Consider the following 21,673-nt stretch of genomic DNA (forward strand, 5'->3'; position numbering starts at 1 on the left):
TTCCAAACTATCGGTTAGTTTTATAATTTTATTCTTCAAATTAATTAAACTTTAAATTATTTATTTATTTAATTATAGTTTTATAATTTTAAATTATTTATTTAGATGAAGATGAACCAGTAAGACAACCTTTTCCGGCAATGCCACCTCCTAGTGGTAGAGCTGTTTCACATGTGTGGTCGTATTTCACAAAAGAACCAACCGAGAATCCAGATATTTTCTTATGCACTTGTCAAATTTGTGAAAGTCAAGGAGTAAAGCCCTTAGTTTCATACAGTTTCGCCAGAGGTAAATACTTTTTAAGTTTTTAATACATACTGACATACATAATACATTGATACATTATATATTCATATTTTATAAACATTTATTTATTGTGTTTTGTGAATACGTGTTAGGTGGTGGTACGGGATCTTTTAACAAACATTTGGCAAAGAAGCATGGAATCACAAAAGAAACTCATGCAGCAAGCGGCAGCGGGACCACAAGTGGAAGCCGACAGACACAATGGGACATTCCCATCATAGTTAACTTATCTTGCCAAGCAGGCATAAAAAAATTAAGTGATTTATTAGAACCAATTAGGGATATAGTGAAGTGGCTTAGGATCGGAAAGATAAAAAGACGATATAAACAATTATGTGACCAATATCAACTTAAAAAAGTGTATTGGTCATTAGATACTCCTACACGTTGGGGCTCAACCAGCGATTTATTAAGAAAGGCGATTGCTTATCGTCTAGTAATAACACAACTATATAGTGAGTGTACAGATAGTTACATAGCTGATGACACTTGGGAGTTAGCTATAGGTGTACATAACATATTAGAAGCGTATGACCACGCGACTAAGATTTTTTCTTATGTTTATGAACCGAATGTTCACTTAGTAATAAGTGAATGTATTACTATTTTTTATCATCTCCTTAAATATACACATGATGATACTAACCCAAATTTGAGGCCGATTCTTGCAGATATGATGGAAAAATGGAAGACATATTTTACCGATTTTCCTTATATTTATGGAATCGCAACCATTTTGGACCCACGTTTTAAAACTGAGGTCCTTACTAAAGTAATAGGATTTTATTACCAATCGTTAGATCGCCCGTCTACTGATGTACATAATTATTTAGGAACATGTAAAAAATATTTAGCAGAACTCTATGATTTTTACGCTAGTGTATATAACCCGAAACGCGATATGTCTAGGCGTGCTAGCGTTTCGGCACGTCCCTCTTACTATAATTCGGTAATAGCTAACATAATGAGTCAAGATGATAGTTTTGTAGGATCATCTTCTTCTTCCTCGACCTCATATTTATAACTAGATAGTTATCTTAAACACCACTTTGAAATAGACGAAAGTATCTATAATATTTTGGAGTGGTAGAAAGAAAAATCTGTAAAATTTCCCATTTTATCGAGAATTGCAAAGGATATCCTTGCAATTCCCGCGTCAACAATTGCGTCGGAGTCTGCTTTTAGTGCAGGTAGAAGAGTTTTGGACGAAAAGAGATCTCGTCTTGCTCCACATAGTATTCAAATATGTGTTTGCAAGAAAGATTGGGATCAAGCGGAGATTCGAACACAAGGACTAAGGAATGATGATGATCAAGACGACGATGATGATCCATGGATGATAATGGATACATCTGCATCATCGTCAGGAGGAGAGTCAGCGGAAGCATCTAACCAACCACATGATGATGACGAGGACGATTAGGATCAATTCGACAAGCGACAACGATAAATCAACATTCAACAACTATAAATAAAAGGTATGACAAAGAACTACGTGAGCTTTGATTCCTTCGGGATACGTAGGCAGCTTAGTATTCCTTTGGGTACTATGTTCAAGTCCATTTTCTCCCTCTTTTTTTATTAATCATCTTTATCGACATTATCATTGATTCGTTTCTTATTAATTTATTTTTTTCCATTCTTTTTAGTAAATATTTCAATAACGATGACAACTTGACATGCAATAAATTTCGCTAATAATCAAGTAATCATCAAAGGTACGTCCGCGATATTATAGTATTTTTTTATTATACAAATATTTAAAGAAAAAAATGGAACCGATGGTCCGACCCGCCCGTCCCGTGAGTTGGAACCGCCGGAACCGCCTCATGAACCGCCAAGGAACCGTTTGGAACCGCCAAGGAACCGGAACCGGAACCGGAACCGGAACCGTTCGCGACAGGTTCCAAATGGAACCGGAACGGAACCGGACCAACCCGGACCGTGGCCATGCCTACGTACAGCTACCAAACATCCACAAATAGTTTTAGCCAACTGTTTCAGTACATTACAATGCTAATTAAATATTATGCTTGAATATTGAATATTTGATACATGTTAATAAAATTTTTTTCTAGCTATTTTAAAAAACAAGCTAACAGAAAATGATTATAACGATTATAAATTTACAACAATGCTTCATCATTATCTTGAATAATATATTTGAACATTTATACCTTTTTGTTTGAAATGAAATAACATGAATGTATATTATAAGACTTCTTTCACAATATGGCGAATCAGGGATTTTGGACAAAAAAAAAAAAAAAATAATTCTATATTCATCAATTAAGATTGTATTATTGCCCAAATGAACAGCATACTGCTTGAGAGAAGTCCAACTGAATATCCAATCTTCTTAGCACCATTTGTATTTGCATTACCAGTTTCATTGCTAGTGGTGGTAGCTGCCAAAAAAAAAAAACAATGAATTCATGTACTTTTTAAAAATATATTATATTCAAATGCAGGGAGTATTAATTGATACCAATTGGAACAGAGAGAGATGATTTAAAGTTTTTTTTTCAATAAAATTAGAGTGATTATTATTCATAATCAAAAAATTAATTTTTTGTTATACATATTTGAGATATTAAGAATTGAATTAGATAAAGTGTAGTTGGACAATTTTTTTAAAAGGGGTATTATATTTTTAGATAATTCTATTTTATAAAATTATACATAAATTAATGTTGTACATCATGAATGCTATGTTTGCATGGAAGCAAAGAAAGCCAAATGAAAGAGAGGGATGGTGAAATTAGAATTCTTTCCATTTGATTGTAAAGGCGGAAGAGAGAAATGAAGGGAAGGAAAGTGAAGCAGAGGGAAGTGTTCTTTATAAATCAAATACTCCATCAATGATATGATTTAGAAAGAAAACACTCAATCATTTCGTCTCAGTCTTGTTTATTTCAAAAATGTTATCCATAAATACTCTAACGGTCTATTTGATTAGTGGTAATGAAAATAATTTATAGTGTAAAATTTTTGCAAAAATTACATGTTATTCTTATGGTAATGAAACTTTGATTATAAAAAAAAAAAATTTTCACAAATTTTCATTACCACCAAATACCACATCTTCCAATAGTAATGCATTGGAATGAAATTTATAAAGAAAATGAGATGATTGGAGTTGGACAAGCATTGCTATCAAGGTAGCAAGAGATTTTTCAATAAAATAAATTACACTAATTTTCATTCTTATTACCACTGTTTATTACCACCTATTAAACGGGCATAAACACCATAAAAGCATTGATTTAAAAGACACGAAAGCTCTACCTGGTGGAGGCATAAATAAGATTCCGGGTGGGGAATCACCTTAATACATAAAACAATGGTAAAAACATTAGTACGCAATTACGTAATTTCGATACAATATAGTTAACATACCTTAGATTGAAAAAATACAATGTTTGAAAGTTAAAAATTTTAAAATTTTCATTTGAACGATAAACATAGAATTTTTTATAATTCGGGAATCATTACTAAGTGTAATTAAGTGTTGTTTTTGGCTAATAATGTTGGGGTGCTTTTTAATTTTTCTTGTATGTTCTACGGTTGTACGTATAATCAATGTACATATATAATATAGCTTAATGCTTACGAATAATATTCAATACGTTTGGAAAAATATTTATGATACCTGGTGTTGATGGTGAAGTCGGAGAAAGAATGGAGCTTGGGGTACCTTCAAAACAAAATTTTCATATTAACATTTAAACCTTAGTTATATAAAATTTTATTTGATTGGTATAATCAATGCATATATTCTATCATAATTTCTACTTTTGACATTTAAATAACCCAATTTTACTTTTTACACGTATTTAAAAGGAAATTTTGAGCTTCAATATCTCTTAGTATGCATTATAAAAAATTGTAAAAATTATATATTTAAATTCTTTGCATCGAGACGAACTTAACTGGATCCCACATGGATATATTTTGTCTTTAATATATACATTAAAAATAAAATTTAAATTTATCTATCTTAAAGTGAAAAAATTTAATAAACTGAGAAAAAAAAGAACAAATGGAGTAATAAAACTAAAAACTTATATTTTCGACCAATTATGAACTTTGTGTTTTAAATTTCATCGGATCATGATAAGATTAGCAGTTCTAACTAGGGTGAAGAAAAAGAGTGAATACCAGGACAATATGTATCATAAGTGCCAGGAATACTGCAAGCAATGAAAATCTGATTAATTAAATTGGTAAAAGTTGGACTTTCGCCAACAATGTTCTTGATACCACAGAAGCATTCTTTGTCACTTTCGATATCTCCTTTCATCAGCGCACAACACTCTAATATTGTACTCGATGTTGTTGCATTGCGCCAACAATTTCCCATTCGAGTCCAGCAGTCTGGCTGTGCTTTATCTGCTGCAACAAAATTGATCAATTGCAAAGCCACTTAATCGTTATCATCATCATCATCTTAATTATCGAGTGTATCACGCTCATAGAAAACTATAATTAGGGTCTGGGGAGAAAAGGAAGACAACAACTCATAAACATAAAGAAGAGTGTGGCCAAACAGTCCCTCAAATCGAGAAAGATGATCCACAAATGAAACCTTAGAAAAATTCTCAGTAGTCAAATAAGATGATCCACAAATACACAAAATACGTATAAATAAATAAAAATTACCGGGTAAGAACGAATAAAAAAATGATTTGTAAAAAGGAAAAAGTAAAAACAAGAAAACCAACTAGTAAGCGTAAGAGTATTGGTAATTTAAGACATGAATAAGGCGCTTCCAACTATCATACTTCTGGTTAGGTACTCGAAGACATGTAGGTTTATATACAAGTCATTTTCTATTTGTATTTTGTTCTTCCCTTATCTGGTTTAGTTAGCGATTTGTAAATGGATTACTTGTTTGGACCGTCTAGCCCAATTCTTATAATTCTAACACAAACTCTAAAAATGCATGATCATGTTACCAATTTTCACGTACTTATATTCTCCATTCAATTCAGAGCAAATATCTATTTTTAGGCCAATTTATTTTAATTGTCCAATTTCTATTTAAGTGATGATTTTTGACACATTTAAACATCTAATTGTTATGGTTTCGTCTTTAATTTATATATGTCAACACCTTTTTCTGACACATTAGGAATATGTTTATTCATCGAAGTCTGCCTAAAACCTTGTTTAATCAGAACGTTATGAAGTCAACTAGAAGTGGGTGGATATGCAACTAAGACTTAACAGCTAGAGTGAATCGACAAAGGCTTGCAGGGATTCGACCCCTACGACCAACTTTTACAATCTACTTTCGCAACTAATTATTTATAAATTTAGCTTTTGTATATTATTTGATTATAAATTGCTAATATTGCTTTATATTATTTTGGCATCTTTATATTTTTCGCCCTATGGTTTTTTTTTTTCTTTCTATAATTCGTTAACTAAATGTATGACACATTGCCAACTTTGCTGCTTCCATTATTTGTTTTGGTGATTATGCATAAAAAGAAGAATGTATATTACCTGATGGTGGAAAAGCAGATGAAAGCTCGCTAGGGGCTAAATCAATACCTTCAAAATTAAAAATTTTAATATCAAACATATTTGACAAAGGCCAGCAAAGTAGATATATATAAACATAAAAATTTTATAAAAGTACATATAATTAATATAAGTGAATATTTACTTGGTGGTGCGAGAGATGGCACTTCACTCGGAGCTGGCGTATCTTCTACATTAAAATTGCGAAATCAGACTATTCAGTCAATAACAATAATGTAAATATTGGAAAAATTGAGATTAATTGTTAAGGTTCTTAATCATCAGTTTAATCTTTTGACAAGAGGTTATGAATTTGAATCTCAATTACCCTTCATTTAAAGTGAAATATTCAACGCTAGGTATAAGCAGGACTTGTGTTGCATCCATACTTTTAGCCCAAAGAGCTCGTGTAAGAAGGCGTGTTAGAGTATATATACACTACAACATAATTTATTTTTAGTGGAATATATTTAGTGTCAACTAATTTAAATGTCACTATTTTAAATTTTTAATAATATATACAGTGGATTTAGTAACATATTTATACTCTTTTGCAGCATAATCAAATATCATACTAAACCTTTTCGCGACATAAAATCTAGTGACATTTCTCGTAAATATCATTATAGATTATAATAACAATTACATATGTCACTAAAGGCTAAATAAAATGTAACTAAATCACTTTATAATGAAACTTAAAATAAAAACAATAATAATTACACTAAAAACAAAAATCAACAACATTTTTTTTAATGTTATTAAATTTTATGTTGTGAAAAGTTAATTTTATTATAGTAATAATATATCCTGGAGCTTCAACTATCAACTTAATATTTTAGTTGAAGTAGTTCCTTAACATTAATACTAACAATTTTTACTTCGCTGAAAATAATTTCTATTTTCTAAAAAGTTTAATAGCCTGGGTGTATTTGCTCAGAACATATTTGATTTGTAAACTTATGACATGCTACACAACATGTCTTTTTAAGTAAAGAAAAATAATTTTTTTCCAAAAATCATTAAAACGGTCTACCATGATATTAACTTAACCTATTATTTGAAGGGAAATATTTGGCTCTATGTATTAAAAAAAGATGTGTTGCGTGCATTAAATAATTTGGTTCAAAATATTCTTGTGTATATGGAGACGTGGTATAGTATATAATATATTAAAGGGTTTTAAGTATTAACTTATGGCTTTTGTAGGATGAATTGTTAACTTAACATGAAAAAATTTAAGCTAATAGTTGAAGCCCCAAGATGATAGAATATGTAATTGATTGTGGATAAAGTACGGAATCTGTTGATCATTACTTATTGTGAAATATTTTACTTTAAATAATGAGTGAATAAGATTTAAATCTATGACCCTTCTCATATTGACTACTGATACCATTTCAATAAATCAATATATTATAATATATGATTGTTTTAGCATTTTGGCTCCTAAAATTTGCTTTTTTTCTCTTTTAATTGGAGGAAAATTATAGCTTAATTAAACAAAAGTATATTACTAGAAAATTTACCCGAGGGTGAGGGAATTGGAACTTCACTAGTGCTTGGAACAGTACCTTTCAAATTCAAAACGTAACAATATATAAGTATATTATAACCTCAGATAAATTAAAAGCACCTAATTTAATATTATTGATATATCATTTTCTAAATAAAATTTTAATATGATGATAATACATTTAAAAAAAATGTATAGCAAAAGCACTACATGAATGTTTATGGGTACAACTTAACTTTAAATGAAGATTGTGAACACGTCAAAATTGTAGTTTTATAAATATTTTGTCCACATATAGACCCCAAATGAACAAATTTTTTTTCTTCTTATTTTGTACTTGTATCAATTTTTAACCTTATTAGATAGAAAAACACTATATGAATCCACTTGCATGCACCGGCGGATCTTGACGAGATTTTTGAGGGGGGCGAAGTTTAAGTGATGTGAGCTAAATAAATGACAAATCAAAACCTCTATATTAAGGGGTCCACTTACCATATCAAAAATTACTTAAAATAATTAAATAGTGCTAAAATTATTTTGATTAATACTAGTTCTTACTTCTTGATATGTACTTCCTTTGTAACTAAAAGCTTGCCCCATTGACCAAAAAGCTTTACTTTTAATTTCTTGATAATCTATAAGTCAAAACGTAGTTAATTAAATCTCATTTGATTTATCTTAATGTAAATTTTATTAATATTGAAAAATATTTTATAATTTCTCTATTATAAACAGTTACATATATTTAAGGGTAGTAATATAAACAATCATATTTTCCAAAAACAATATAAACAATCCTAACATGGCGTACTTTACTTTATTATCATTGGTCAACTTTTTTAGATTTAATAGCAATTGAAATATTCTAAATAAATGTACCCACTTTATTTTCATTCAAAATATATTACTTTACAGCTTTTGACCTGCCCCACTTAAGTTTTGCCTCTGCTTGCATGTAAAAATCAACCATCTAAAATGAAAGTAATATAAATAGATATATCTAGATATATTAAAAGAGATTAGGTTGGGTTAAGTTTGGATTTTACTCATATATGAACAGGTTATAAACCCCCTAATCCAACTCTCACCAGTTTGGTTAATTGGATCGAAAATTAAAACTCTGACCTAATCTACAACAAATTAGGTCAACTTGATATTGACCTACTTAATCCATTTAAATTTTTTGCTTTCATTTTAAGATTTTAACATTGATTACATCTTATTTTTGAACTCCAATTTAAAACTTTTTGTCTATGGGGTTGCTTATTTTGTATTTTCTAATGAAAAATAAGGAAAATATTATATGAATTTTAAGTTTAGGTTATACTTATTAATTTAACATTGTTTAATTATTTAGATTATATAAGTTTGTTTCAGATTTAAAATTTTGACCTTAACCTAACTCATTTAATAATCAGATATTATTTTATATCGACACATTTAATTAATTTGGTTAAAAGTCTCAAATAAAACCTACTTATTTCAAATTATGTTCACATAAGATTAACAGGTGAGATCAACATTTATCACTGAACTTAAAAGGGAAAGTGCAAGTAATATATAAATAATACCTGGACACAATGCATCGATAGAAGCAGTAACATTACAAAGTGTAAGAAGAGTAGATAGAGTTTGAGCAAGGGTTGCATTCCGAGAAACAACAGTTTTGACTGTACAAAAACACTCTCTCTCGTTCGTTATTTCCTGTAAGAACGAAGTACAGCAATTCTCTTGAAATTTTGCCGGCGTAGCGTTTTCATCAATGCAATTTCCCATCCTGTCCCAGCAATTCTGTTGTGCTGATAACGGTATTAACTGTATTCCCAATAAAACCGCCATTATTACCACCCTTATTTCTCTTTCTTTCCTCATTTTTTCCCTTCCAGATACTTTCTCTATAATGAATATTACTCTAATTTTTCTTTGTAAATAATTGGCAGTGAGCTTTATTATTTCAAGCATTATTTATATATATTAAAGCTAGCAAGAAAATGTCAACTAATTATCTCTTTTCTTTTAATTTCATAACATATAACTTAAAAAACTCATATATATATATATATATATATATATATATATATATATATATATATATATATATATATATATATATATATATATATTATATAGTGCAAATGATACATATAATAAAGTCAAAGCTTGAAGAAGCTTGAAGAAATATAAAATTTCTTACAAACCAACTTGTATTATAGTATGACGAAGAATGTTGGAAGACGTGCAATACGTTGATCGATAAGATTAGGTTTAGTTGACTATTAAACAGTAGTTAGTTCATTATTGTTTAATGATTGTCACGAATATGTACTAATATTTCTTCAACGCTTTTATGTAATAATAAAATGTCCATTTGCTACTTGTTTGACAAAAGTCGCTCCTCAGTGCTCATAATATAGCTTTGTCAAAATTTTAAACAACTACATTAGTTATTCGTGTAGTATTACTTTAATTTTTAAGCCTAAGTATCTCATTTCTATTTTTAGTAAGAATTTTTAACTTATGTAAATATTTTTAATTGTAGTCTCTTCTTTAATTTGTAAATATACGTGGACAGGTGATCCTGTCGTTAATTTATTTTACTTGTTTATATAATTTCTTAATATAGATACTTTTTCTTTTTTTTTTTTGCATTCCTTTATTAACTAAATATTTTTGTAAATTTCTAATGGAATTTGAGTTCTACATTTTAATGATGAACAAGTATAGTTGGTTGCGCTTTTTTTATTTGTTTAGACTTTGATGCTTTAATTTTTAGGAGTTATTATAATTATTATTAGGTATTAGAGGAGATTGTAATTCAAGTCAGTTTCAGTATGATTGAGTCTATTGTATCTTGAAGTATAACTTTTTCAAGATCCTTCCATTGACACTTTTTTTAGGTGCTTGTAGTCATTTTCCTAAACTTTTTGATTGGCTAGTGCAAGACATTTAGTTGTACATGGTCTCTAGAAAACAAAGGGTCTAATTACACTCATGGTTTAGTTACTTATTTTAGGTGCCAAAAGTTTGATAAAATTTTAAAATAAATAAACCCTTAAAAATAATTATATCTATAATTTTGCTCGTCCCTGTCATTTACATTATATAAATCAATGAATATTCATAAGTTTGTCAATTCTAATAAACTTTGACAATATATTTGAATGTATTAATTAAAGGAAGGTGGCGCAAAATTAAATGATCACAACATAGATATTGATATATTAGCAAATATATTCACATGAAATAAAAATTAGGAAAATTACCTAGAATAATTCAATTTTTTATGATTTTCCTACAATAATTTCACCTATCGATTAACTATGAATAATCCTAACATTAGGGGGTATTTAGCTAGAGTAAATTTGGATAACCTGATGACCTGCTATAGTAGGTAATTCACCAAAAAAGTAAATTGAAAAATTAATTTAAAATTAGAGAAAATATTTTAAAAATTTACATAAAAAATTCTGAATAATAAAAAGATCATTAATTTTCTTTTAACATTTTTTTCCACTTTTTATTTTAATTTGTCCTTTTTTGTAAAAAAAAATAGAACTTGCTATAGCAAGTCATCCGGTTACCGGGTTTACTCTAGAAAAATACACCTCAAAGTTAAGATTATTCATGGTTAATCCATAGGTGAGGTTATTGTAGGAAAATCATGAATAAGTTGGATTATTCTAGGTAACTTTTCCTAAAATTATTATACGTATTATTAGTGATAGCCACGATCCGAGTTGGCCCAGTTTCGTTTTCGATTCCGGTTCCTAAAAATTGAAATCTGATTCGAACCATCGGGTTCCAGTTCCAGTTTCAGTTCTAAGAGGTTCAACATGGTTCCTTAGCAATTTAGTAGGCGATTCCTAGCGGTTCAAATCCCAGATTGGGCGTGTCGGACCATCGGCCATCGGTTCAGTTCTTTTCTTTGCTTTCTTATAAATATAAAAAATCATATAAAATACTAGAATAATGTGAACATACACATACCATTGTTGATTGAAATCGAAATTTATTATTTGTCAATCGTTATTAAGACATCTACTTAATCTAAGTGGAGTTTACATGCAGTATAATACAAGTAGTTACAGGTCTAACACTCTTAACTTAGAGCAGAATATCAAAAACAAGGAAAATTAGTCTAGAATAATTGTACCTATTACCCATCTGCTGTGAATAATTTTTACTATTAATTATTTCTAAATTATTTAACTTTTGTGTATTATTTCCTGACATCACCCCTTTTGACATTTTAACTAGCAACTGCAGGTAACTACTAGTCGTTATACTCACTTCTTCTTCCTCTTTATGCTTCTTCGTTGGCCTAACCATACTCCTCTTTGGTGGTAGGTACCAATAATAGCCGGTTGAATTGTGAAAAGAGGTGCTGTCAGCAAATAATATACAAAGATTGGATTATTTAGAAATAATCAATAGTAGGATTATTCAGAGTAGATGGACAATAAGCGAGATTATTTTAAACATTTTTTTCTATAAAGAAATAGATGACGTGGGACTCATGGGCCCATGGCTGTATAAAGTTAGTTTAAAGCACAGTCAATGGGGAGTAAAAAAATATTTCCTCACCAATCTCTCTCTATATTTTTTCATTTGGACCACGTTAATTTTTTTTAGAAATATTTACTAATCTAATTTATCTAATTAATAAGAAAATTAAAAAAATTCTCACTATATTCTTCCTCCTACTTTCTTATTCTACCTCTTCTCTTTACTTCTCAGTTTTTATTTTAAAATTTATTTTAAACGGTAATGCCCATTATGAGGAAGGCCCAAAAATTTCCTCTCACGTAAGAGTAAAAACCTTACAAAATTTTTCCCAATATGGGCATTGTGTGGGAGATCCATACTCTAACAGCAAACATCTTATTTGGTATTTACACATATATTTAGGCAAGATGTAGACCACGATGAAAACAAAAATGTGTCCACATTTACAAATTAGTATAATATCTAAATAAAAAGTTTTCCACATATAAAAATTAAGGTGGGGACTACTATAAAAAGATGTCCATATATACAAACTAAGGATGGGATCACAACAAAAAGTGTCTATATATGTCAAAAATAATTATTTAAAAGAGCAATTTGATAATCAAGATAAATTAGCTGAAAAAAAACACTGAGTTACAGTGGATATTAATTAAGGTTTTATGGGTGAGTCTAATGGCTAAAGATTTTTCTTTTCATCTTTCTCATGGAAATTTTATTCCTACCACCTGCTATATGAAGATTTAGTTCTCTTTTTCTTTTATTATCCGTAAGGATTTTCTAATCTATTTCAATAACAAATAAATAAATAACTACCAATTAATTAATCAGATATTAATTAGGTGACCTAGTTTAGCAAAAGTTTTCCACATACCATAATTTGTTCCTTCTTTTACACTCTCATATGACATATACTCCATGATTCATGATTATAAAATAAACATAAAAATATAAATATATAAATATTCTCACAAAAAATAACAAAAGCACATAATTCAATTGCTGGGAAACTCCAAAATCCCCCTTTACAAAGCGTATACATTTATTCAAAAGAAAAATACAGGAGTTGAGTTCCAGTTACTAAATTAAAACAGGACATATGCCAAGAGAACAAGTAGGCTAGCACCAGCAACTGATCCAATCTTGTTCGCATTTCCAGCTGGTGTAGGAGCAGGACTGAAAGCAGTTGGGCTTTCAGTTGACCCTTTACATTAAAAAAAGACAACATTAATCCAAAGTGAATTGTCTTAGAAGTATATCTTTATAAAGTTACAACTATTAATTTAAACTTTTCAGTTGAGTTGGAAATATGGATGTAATATTATATTTATACATCGAAAAATATTATACTCCTATAAACTATAATCTTCGAATTTATGGCTTTTAATAATGATACGGTGGTTAAATCATAAATATTCCATGTATTATCTTATCACAAATGAAAATTCCATATATTAATTACCTTGTGGTGCTTCCGTTATAGCTGGACCTTGAGCAGTAATTGGCCCTTCACCTTTAATCGTAGTTTAAAGTAGAAAACTGATTAATTAGTTTTTTTTTGTTTTTTTTTATAATAATTATTATACAAAAACAATCAACAAGTCTTGTAAGAGAATGTCTTACCGTAAGACGAGACCATATGAAAAGGCCCATAAAAAAACATAAAAAAATCAAAGAAATCTGAATTCACACTTATATATGAAGCATTTTTTATTAAATAGTTTGAGCTGACCTAATTATAGTCGTCTCACGGTGAGACGACATAAGTAAAGAATTATATCCTTCATTTTAAAGTAGTGTACTTTTTACTTTTGCACAAAATTTAGAAAATTTTAATTCCTCAATAAAAATAAAATACAAATTATTTTGATCATTTATATATCAAATTATGAGTAATTAAAATAAAAAAAATTTAATATCATGAAAAATATTCTATTAGACGATTCAAACAATATCCTACTTGACTATATTTTTTCTTGCACATTAACCGCAACATCTAAAATAAGCTTGAATTACATAATAAATAGTATAAATAATCGTAATGCAGCAAGTATTTCACAAAGAAAATGTATTATATAAAAATACCTTGAGGTGGCATCATTGGAGCTTGTGCAAGGCTTGGAGCTTCACCTTCAAGTAATTTGAAAGTTAAGATCATTAAATTTAATATTATTGACTGTTACTAGCATTTAATTTGATTAATACTTTTTCCGTTCTTTTTTATCTTTCACTTTGGGTTTTTCACACATACTAAGGAAGATAGAATCTTTAGGTTGTAGTAGGTATTATTTTAATTAAATAGTAGTGTAAAGTAATGATTATATTGGAAATATGAGGTTATAATGGGTATTATTTTAATTAAATAGTAGTGTGAAATAATGATTGTATTGAAAGTATGAGGTTGTAGTGGGTATTATTTTAATTAAATAGTAGTGTGAAGTAATAATTGTATTGAAAGTATAAGAGAGAAAATAATTATAAATAAAAGAAAATGGGTAAATTAAAAGTAGGATTATAACTTTCTAAAAATAGAAAGTATTGTAAAGTGAAAGAACTTATGAAACTACCCGTTATAGTAAGGTGGAAGAACTTAAAAGAACAGAGAGAGTAACATTTATCAAAGTAAAATTTTTAGAAGAATTTGTTAATTAAAAAGTTTTATTATCGAATGAATTTTTTTTGATTAATAGAAAAATCAGTGACTCAAATCTAATACTCACACAATCAACCTTTTAGATTACATAATCGTTAAATTGGTTAACTTTCACCGTTAAATTTCGTTTGTTGAGCGTAATTTTTAAATAATAATGTTATATAGATATATGTATTACTTCCTTCGTTTTTTTGTTCTTCCTATTTATTTTTTGCACAATTTGCAAATCAATTTTTAAGTTTTAATATCTCTAATTACACATCAATAAAAATTATAAAAATGTATGATAATAAAAGTATAGATTAACACGAATATAAGGAGATCTCTAATGGATATATTATTTTTGTTATATATCTCTCAAAAACCGTAGTAAAAAATATATTTTTAAAGTGAAATATTCTAAATGAGATGAACATTTGAGAATAAAGAGAGTATTTTGAGATGAAAAAAACATGGGTTGAGTGCCCTGAAATTTTAACATCTAAAAATTCTTTGAAATGAAATACATCATAATTTATAATGAAGTAAATTAAATGTTAACTACCTGGTGTTGCAGCTGTAGGAGTTGCACTTGGGCTCATGTTAGAACCTTCAGATCAATATTATTGGATGTTATTAACATATAAACTTTTTTATTTTACAAAAAAAGTTGTTTGAAAAGTCATTATCATGCATTGGTATAGATATAGAATGAAATTAACACTTAAAAAGTTGAATTTATTTAATAAAACCTGTTAATAAAATGGAGGAAATTAAATACCTGGTGGTGGGTTAGGGGGAGTCAAATCTGGGGGACTTGAACTTGGACCTTCCAAAAAAAAAAAACGCATAATAACAAAATTCAGTTTTATTTCATAAGAATGTAATAAACTTTCCAATAATATATAAGACAATCGGTTTTGTTTTTGTTGCAGAGTAAATATTATTCTATTTTTCAAGAAAAGTCATGAGATCGATTACTTAGCATTATTCCTTCCTTGAACTTTTAGGAATTAACTCAATCAATAGTTTAAGCTGATGATTGAGGCTCTAAGATATGTTATCCTCTAATATGCCTCTTCATACGAATGCCTATTGGGCTAAAAGCGTAGATGCGCAGTACATGGGCTGAATATTCCACTTTAAACGAGGGGTGATTGATATTCGAACCTATGATCTCTTATCACGTTGGCTTCTGATACCATGTCAAAACCAACTCATTCAAAATTTTAAACTAATGGTTGAGACCGAGACCCCAAAATATCTAATGCCTATAACCTAAAAATATTTAATAAAAACTATCTGAACTTCCAATTTTCCTTTTGAAATATTGAAGCAATCATTTATAGTAAGTCATTAATTTCTTTACTTTAATATTTTTTATTTATATATATTTAGAATAAAACTCTACCATTTCTCAATAGGAGAATTATTGTATCTATTTATTAGGTCATTCCAATCAATTTGGATCTTTATGTCTCCATTTATTAGTTTCGTTTCATAATTTAAATTTTAGAGTATACTTTTAGAATAAATTTTAAAGGTAAAAGTTTTCATGATTTTAAGGAATATATCAATCTCGGTATAAAAAATTATATGAGATTGAAAGCATATCATACAATGATGTGAAAGAGGATAGTTAAATGTGTTAAATATCATCATACTGATGATGTGATTTTTTAATTTAGATCGACAATTATTATCAATTATGAGAAGTGTTTGCTTATTGTTAAATATGATATAATTGTCGTATGAATTTTTTTGTTCAATGAATTGATTGTAAATTCGAAAACAATTTTATCAAAAACACAGATTAGGCTTCTAAAAATAAATAAATAGAAGTAATTATTACCTGGAGATGATGCACTCGTAGATGGAGATGGTGGAGATGGAGCAGACATAGATGGGGAAGGTGCAGATGGAGTTTGCTGGGAGGTTGATCTAGGATTACCTTCATAAAATATATAAGTAACAAATAAAATTAAGCATCTAGTCAAGTTTCTAATTCTACCACCTATACACTAAAAAAAAAAATAATCACAAAATATTTATAAATTTACTTATAAATTTTGATATTTGTGACCCTGAAATATATATGTATAAAGGTTAATTATAGAAGTATTAATTAAAAATGGTATAAAAATAATGAAATTTATTAACCAATCACATATCAACCCACCGAACAAAAGTTTAATTTTCCAGTACTACCACCTAGTTATAAATTGTATTACGCATTTAGGACTATGAATCATATTTTTCATCAAAAACATTTATGTACTATAAATATTATTCATACTAATGGCTTATTATAAAGCAGAAAACTTTACGTTATTAGAGTCGTTAACCTTAAAAATCTAATAAAGATTTGGGAGAAAGTCATGTTACGTAGAGGTGCTTAACAAGGCGGGTTGACCCAACGGATCAAGGTTCGGAACATATTTTAACAGGTCATTAGCTGTTCAGGTCAATAACGGATCTGGTCATTAACTGGCCTTGGTGTAAAGGGTCAGGTCGGGCTGGGTCATATTATAGGAATTGATTGCCACAAAAAATTACCACTTTTTTATATACTCAACGCCCAATGGGCCATCAAGTAAAATAAAAAAAACTATCATGTGAACTTTTTTAAAATGGGTCAAAGTGAATTGGATTTGAATGCGTTTTGACCCGCCCCGCTCCGACCCATTTAAAATTTGACCTGACGGGACCGGTCTCAGTCCATTGAATACCTCTATTCATAAGGATATATGCATCAATTATATTGTTGTATGAGGTTTAATTTGAAGTGGAGTACTTAGGTATAAAAGACATGGTTAAATTTGGATCAAATATAGTATTTACATGACCTTACAACAGTACAATGACGAATGAAACATACCAGAGCAAATAGTGTCAAAAGGAGCATTGATATTGCAAGAATTGAGAAGCACATTGATGCCTTGGACAGCAGTTTCATTGACAACAGGTTTGATGCTGCAAAAACAAGGCGTCTCGTTCGACACAATTTGTGCGACGACCTTACAACAAACATCGTTAAATTGTTGAGTCGACATCGCCCCCCGACGACATGTCATGATCCTGTCCCAGCAAAATGCGGGGCCTTGCTGTTGTTGGGCTGATACTGGCATAAATTGTACTGCCATAAGCAATACAAGTACTCCTGCCATCATTACCGTTTCCATTCCTACGTAATTAGTTTTCATCTTAATTTATGGCTCGTAATTTTGCGTAGTGATAGTTTAATTTGTGTATGTAACAAATATTTATAGTGGGGTTGGCCACACAATAAACTAATTTAAGAATTTTATGAATGTTATAATATATGTACTTAGTTTGCCGCACTTAGATTAATAACGATCGGCCGGCGATTATTTGTATAGTAGTAGTTCTCCACTAAATTTTGACACATTATCAAATTGCCTGTAACCAGCTAATTCTTTTGATGTGATCCTAGATAAATCGCAGCTACCTCTGGTTAGTATTGTATTTAACATTAATATAATGTTTTAATTGACTGTATGTGTTGCTCGTTGCTCTCTCGTTGGCGGGGTAGGGCCGTAGGGGTATGGTTGTCCGCTATATTGCGTCCGGAGTCTGATTTTGTGCGGAGTACTATATTGATAATTATAATTAGGGATGTTCAACAGGTCGGGATAAGGGTTTTGTAAGGGCTAGGTTGAAAATTGATTGAGCCAAAAACAGGCTCTACTATAATTAAAATAAAGCGGGATATATAAGGGCTTAATATAAATCAGAAACGAATTTTTGTAAATATCATAATTAATAGATAATTTAATTATTATAAATGACACGCCACAGGGGATTATTAACGTTCCTACAATTTTTAATTATAAATGATAATTTAATTTATTATAAATTGATTGATGGGGATTATAATAATTTTGAGTAATAAAAACAGGCCGAGTCGGGCTTTTAAAGCCCGCCCCATGCAAACCATATTAAGTTTAAACGATCTTTATCCAATCCAGTCCATATTTGCTTAATTCCGGCCCGACTCATATCCGACCCATTGAAGAACCTTCTCGAGCTGAGGGACTTTTTGACCGCACTCTCCTCTATGGGTATGAGTTGTCGTCTTTCTTTCTTCCCCAGACCCTGACCATAGTTTTCTATAAGTGGGATACATTATGTATGATGATGATTAATAATTTTTTCGAATAAAATGTTGTAACATTTCAAAAATAGGGAAATTCTAACGTTTCAACTTGTCGAGATATTTGCTAGATTTAATTGTTATCTCAACATGGGCAATTACATATTTTAGTTTCAAACAATTATGTTAATCTGGCTTCCTTGCTAATCAATTACTTCTATACATCCTTGTAATGGTTAACTCAGTTTTCCAAGTAGATGTTAAAAGATATATTTGGTAAAAAAATTAGTTGTTGATTCTTAGATGTTTAATAAAAAAAGTGTGGTACAAAATCAAATGCTATTGAAAACCAACTCAAAGAGTATATTTGAAAAAAAATTTTTGGTTACCTTTTAACTTTTGGTTTTTAAGTTGGTTAATCCACCAAAAATGGTATTTGGTATGTAAATGATTTTTAAGCCGGTTGAATATGATGAAATGTGATGTGAAATTTTAACTAATTATGAATACATATTTTGATATTTAAAGAAAATTACTTGAGAAATAATCGGATTTGTTTAAGTACTATTTTTCCGTGTAAAGTCTTGGGTTCAATTCCTCTAAGTTCTCTTCTTGTCAAAGACCAACTCAATCAAAAGCTAAAGCTTATGATTGAGGCTCCAGTATATGTTATATACTCTAACACCCCCTCACACGAAAGCCCATTGGGCTATAGAAGTGTGGATGCAGCATAGGCCCTCTTTGACCTCTTGTCACGTTGGCTTCTGATACCATATCAAGAACCAACTCAACCAAAAGTTTAAGCTTATGGTTGAGGCTCCAGAATATGTTATATATTCTAACACTTCTGCACCCTACCTTGTAATAAAAAAAATTTTAACATGATAATTTAATTATAAATAAATTTAACCAATTAACCCATAATTATATCAATAGCCATAAATTCAATAATGTAAAATAGTTAAAGTGTAAATAGTTCCACTTATAAAAATGTTTTGGACAAGGCTAAAAAAATTCTTAGTTCCCTTAGAAGTTTAAATCAGAGTAAATATTTTTCCTTCTCATTTATTGCTCCATCTTTTTTTTATATTATTATTAGCTTATTTTAATTTGAATTGACTCTTCAGTTTAATCATTACCCAACGTTATTAAGGATTGATTTTTAGATTAAATTGAAACTTATAAGCCAATGGCCACAGTGAGATGGTATAAACTGCATGATATATGTATAGACATTATTCAATAATAATACGGTTCTTTTTGGTCTTCAAATTGTCACCATGTTCAACATTATTCTGTTCTTTAATAAAAGTGTTTTAGAAGATAAAAAAAAAAAATTACACCAATTCGAGTTTTCTTGCATAAATATGATTTTGATGTTTTAGTGATTATCAATTTATTAAACCAATTTTTCAAAATACATCATACATTTGTTAGCAAATTATAAGAAACTACGATACAAATACTCTTAGTGAAAAAAATTATGAAATACTGGCTGGTATTAGATCGATCTACTAAAACATAAAAATTGTAATTACAACAAGTAGGCTAGAGAATGATCCAGTAATAGCAATCTTGTTTGCAGCGCCTGCTTGGGGTTTTCCCATTTCTGCAAATTAAAGATATTAGTAATATTCTGTCAAGTGTTCATTTTTTTTATAGATTTAAGAAATTGTATTTTTAATTGCTTTTTGATTATTATACTCTTTTCGCCTATAAAAATTTGTACATGTTGAAATATTTTAATTAAAAAAAGATAAATTTTAATATGCTTTTGATGGCTAAAATGATTTTATAGAATATATTTTTTTACTCATGTTTAAGTATAAGTACTATATTTTTATTCATTATATTATATGACAATTAATTCTATGTATTATCAAAAACAAATGACAAATATACTTTTTCAAACAAATCACATCACCTTTTTAAATTAACACTATAGCATAACTTACTTTAAATAGGACATATTTAGTGATTGTTGTAAATGGGCTATGACAATGGTGAATAAACAAACATAAAACAAATGCAAAAATAAACACCAAAAACAGAGCACAACAATGGAGAAGTAAAAAAAAACCAAGAAATATGAGGTATCTAAGGATACCTCCCCCTCAAATCCTTGAGAACACAAGTATCTTATCTTATCATTAATATAATCAATAATACATTAATGACTCACCTTTCCAATCCTTGAGAACACAAGTATCTTATCTTAATTTAAATGTCACTATTTAAAATTTCTAATGATATCTATAGTGTATTTAATGACATATATTAAATTGTTTAGCAACATACTAAAAAATCATACTAAAACTTTTTACAATACAAAATAGTGACGTTTCTAATAAATGTCACTATAGACTATAGTAACAATTACATATGTCACTAAAGGCCAATTAAAATGTCATTAAATCACTTTATAGTTGAACTTAAAATAAAACCAATAATTATTAGTCTAAAAATATAAATCAACGACATTTATTTTAATGCCACTAAATCCTATATCGCCAAAAGTTATTTTTTTTTCTAGTTGTAGGTGAGTGACAAGAGATCAATTACCCGTTTTATTTTCACTAGAAGCAGGACTGAAAGCAGTGATGTTTTCTGCTGTTAACCCTTCACATGTAAAAGCATAAATTTAATAACAAAAAAAAAAATCTAAGATACAACCCAAATTGAAGAAATTGGAAAATTAAACAAGGACATAATTACCTGGGGGTGGCTTCATCAATATACCTGGTGCTTCACTTGGTGCATCACCTTCAGGTTTTTAATATCAAGTGTAAATTAAAAAATAACCACATTACTTTTACAAGGATAAAGTTTATATCATCCTAGCTCTTAAATTCGGTCTAAATAAACGTCACAGTGATAATATTGAGATAATATATAGAATTAATGTGTAAAATATATATATATATATATATATATATATATATATATATATATATATATATATATATATATATATATATATATATATATATATATATATATATATATATATATATATATTGTTAAGCATATGGACTCTCACAGTGCCTTATTACCCTCACATGATATT

General features: G+C 28.9%; 2 protein-coding genes and 1 long non-coding RNA gene across 8 annotated transcripts; all 3 read right to left on the minus strand.

Moving 5' to 3' along the window:
• Positions 1-2,449: 2,449 nt before the first annotated feature.
• Positions 2,450-9,390, minus strand: LOC130801217 (uncharacterized). Of its 5 annotated transcripts, none has more exons than XM_057665011.1 (8): positions 8,926-9,390; positions 7,365-7,409; positions 5,981-6,022; positions 5,818-5,865; positions 4,468-4,701; positions 3,959-4,003; positions 3,595-3,633; positions 2,450-2,714 (listed from the first exon to the last, which is right to left on the minus strand). In XM_057665011.1, the coding sequence occupies exons 1-8, from the start codon at positions 9,314-9,316 to the stop codon at positions 2,596-2,598; spliced, it is 963 nt and encodes a 320-aa protein (XP_057520994.1). In that variant the 5' UTR covers positions 9,317-9,390; the 3' UTR covers positions 2,450-2,595. The 5 variants fall into 5 exon arrangements, with proteins under 5 accessions (XP_057520994.1, XP_057520993.1, XP_057520992.1 ...); XM_057665010.1 differs by having other exon boundaries at positions 4,468-4,698; positions 5,981-6,025; XM_057665009.1 differs by having other exon boundaries at positions 5,981-6,025.
• Positions 9,391-12,833: 3,443 nt separating this feature from the next.
• On the minus strand, positions 12,834-17,781 carry LOC130801218 (classical arabinogalactan protein 9-like). Of its 2 annotated transcripts, XM_057665014.1 has the most exons (7): positions 17,371-17,781; positions 16,345-16,443; positions 15,274-15,321; positions 15,058-15,102; positions 13,946-13,990; positions 13,323-13,373; positions 12,834-13,064 (listed from the first exon to the last, which is right to left on the minus strand). In XM_057665014.1, exons 1-7 carry the CDS (start codon positions 17,693-17,695, stop codon positions 12,946-12,948), a joined length of 732 nt encoding a protein of 243 aa, XP_057520997.1. In that variant the 5' UTR covers positions 17,696-17,781; the 3' UTR covers positions 12,834-12,945. The 2 variants fall into 2 exon arrangements, with proteins under 2 accessions (XP_057520997.1, XP_057520998.1); XM_057665015.1 differs by lacking the exon at positions 15,058-15,102.
• A 2,366-nt stretch (positions 17,782-20,147) lies between these two features.
• LOC130801219 (uncharacterized) lies at positions 20,148-21,365 on the minus strand. Its single transcript, XR_009039534.1, has 3 exons — positions 21,322-21,365; positions 21,169-21,225; positions 20,148-20,215 (listed from the first exon to the last, which is right to left on the minus strand). It is a non-coding gene; the product is annotated as an uncharacterized LOC130801219 (long non-coding RNA).
• Between the last annotated feature and the right edge of the window lie 308 nt (positions 21,366-21,673).

This window comes from Amaranthus tricolor, chromosome 15, assembly GCF_026212465.1.
Source record: "Amaranthus tricolor cultivar Red isolate AtriRed21 chromosome 15, ASM2621246v1, whole genome shotgun sequence".
In the NCBI taxonomy this organism is placed as follows: Eukaryota; Viridiplantae; Streptophyta; class Magnoliopsida; order Caryophyllales; family Amaranthaceae; genus Amaranthus; species Amaranthus tricolor.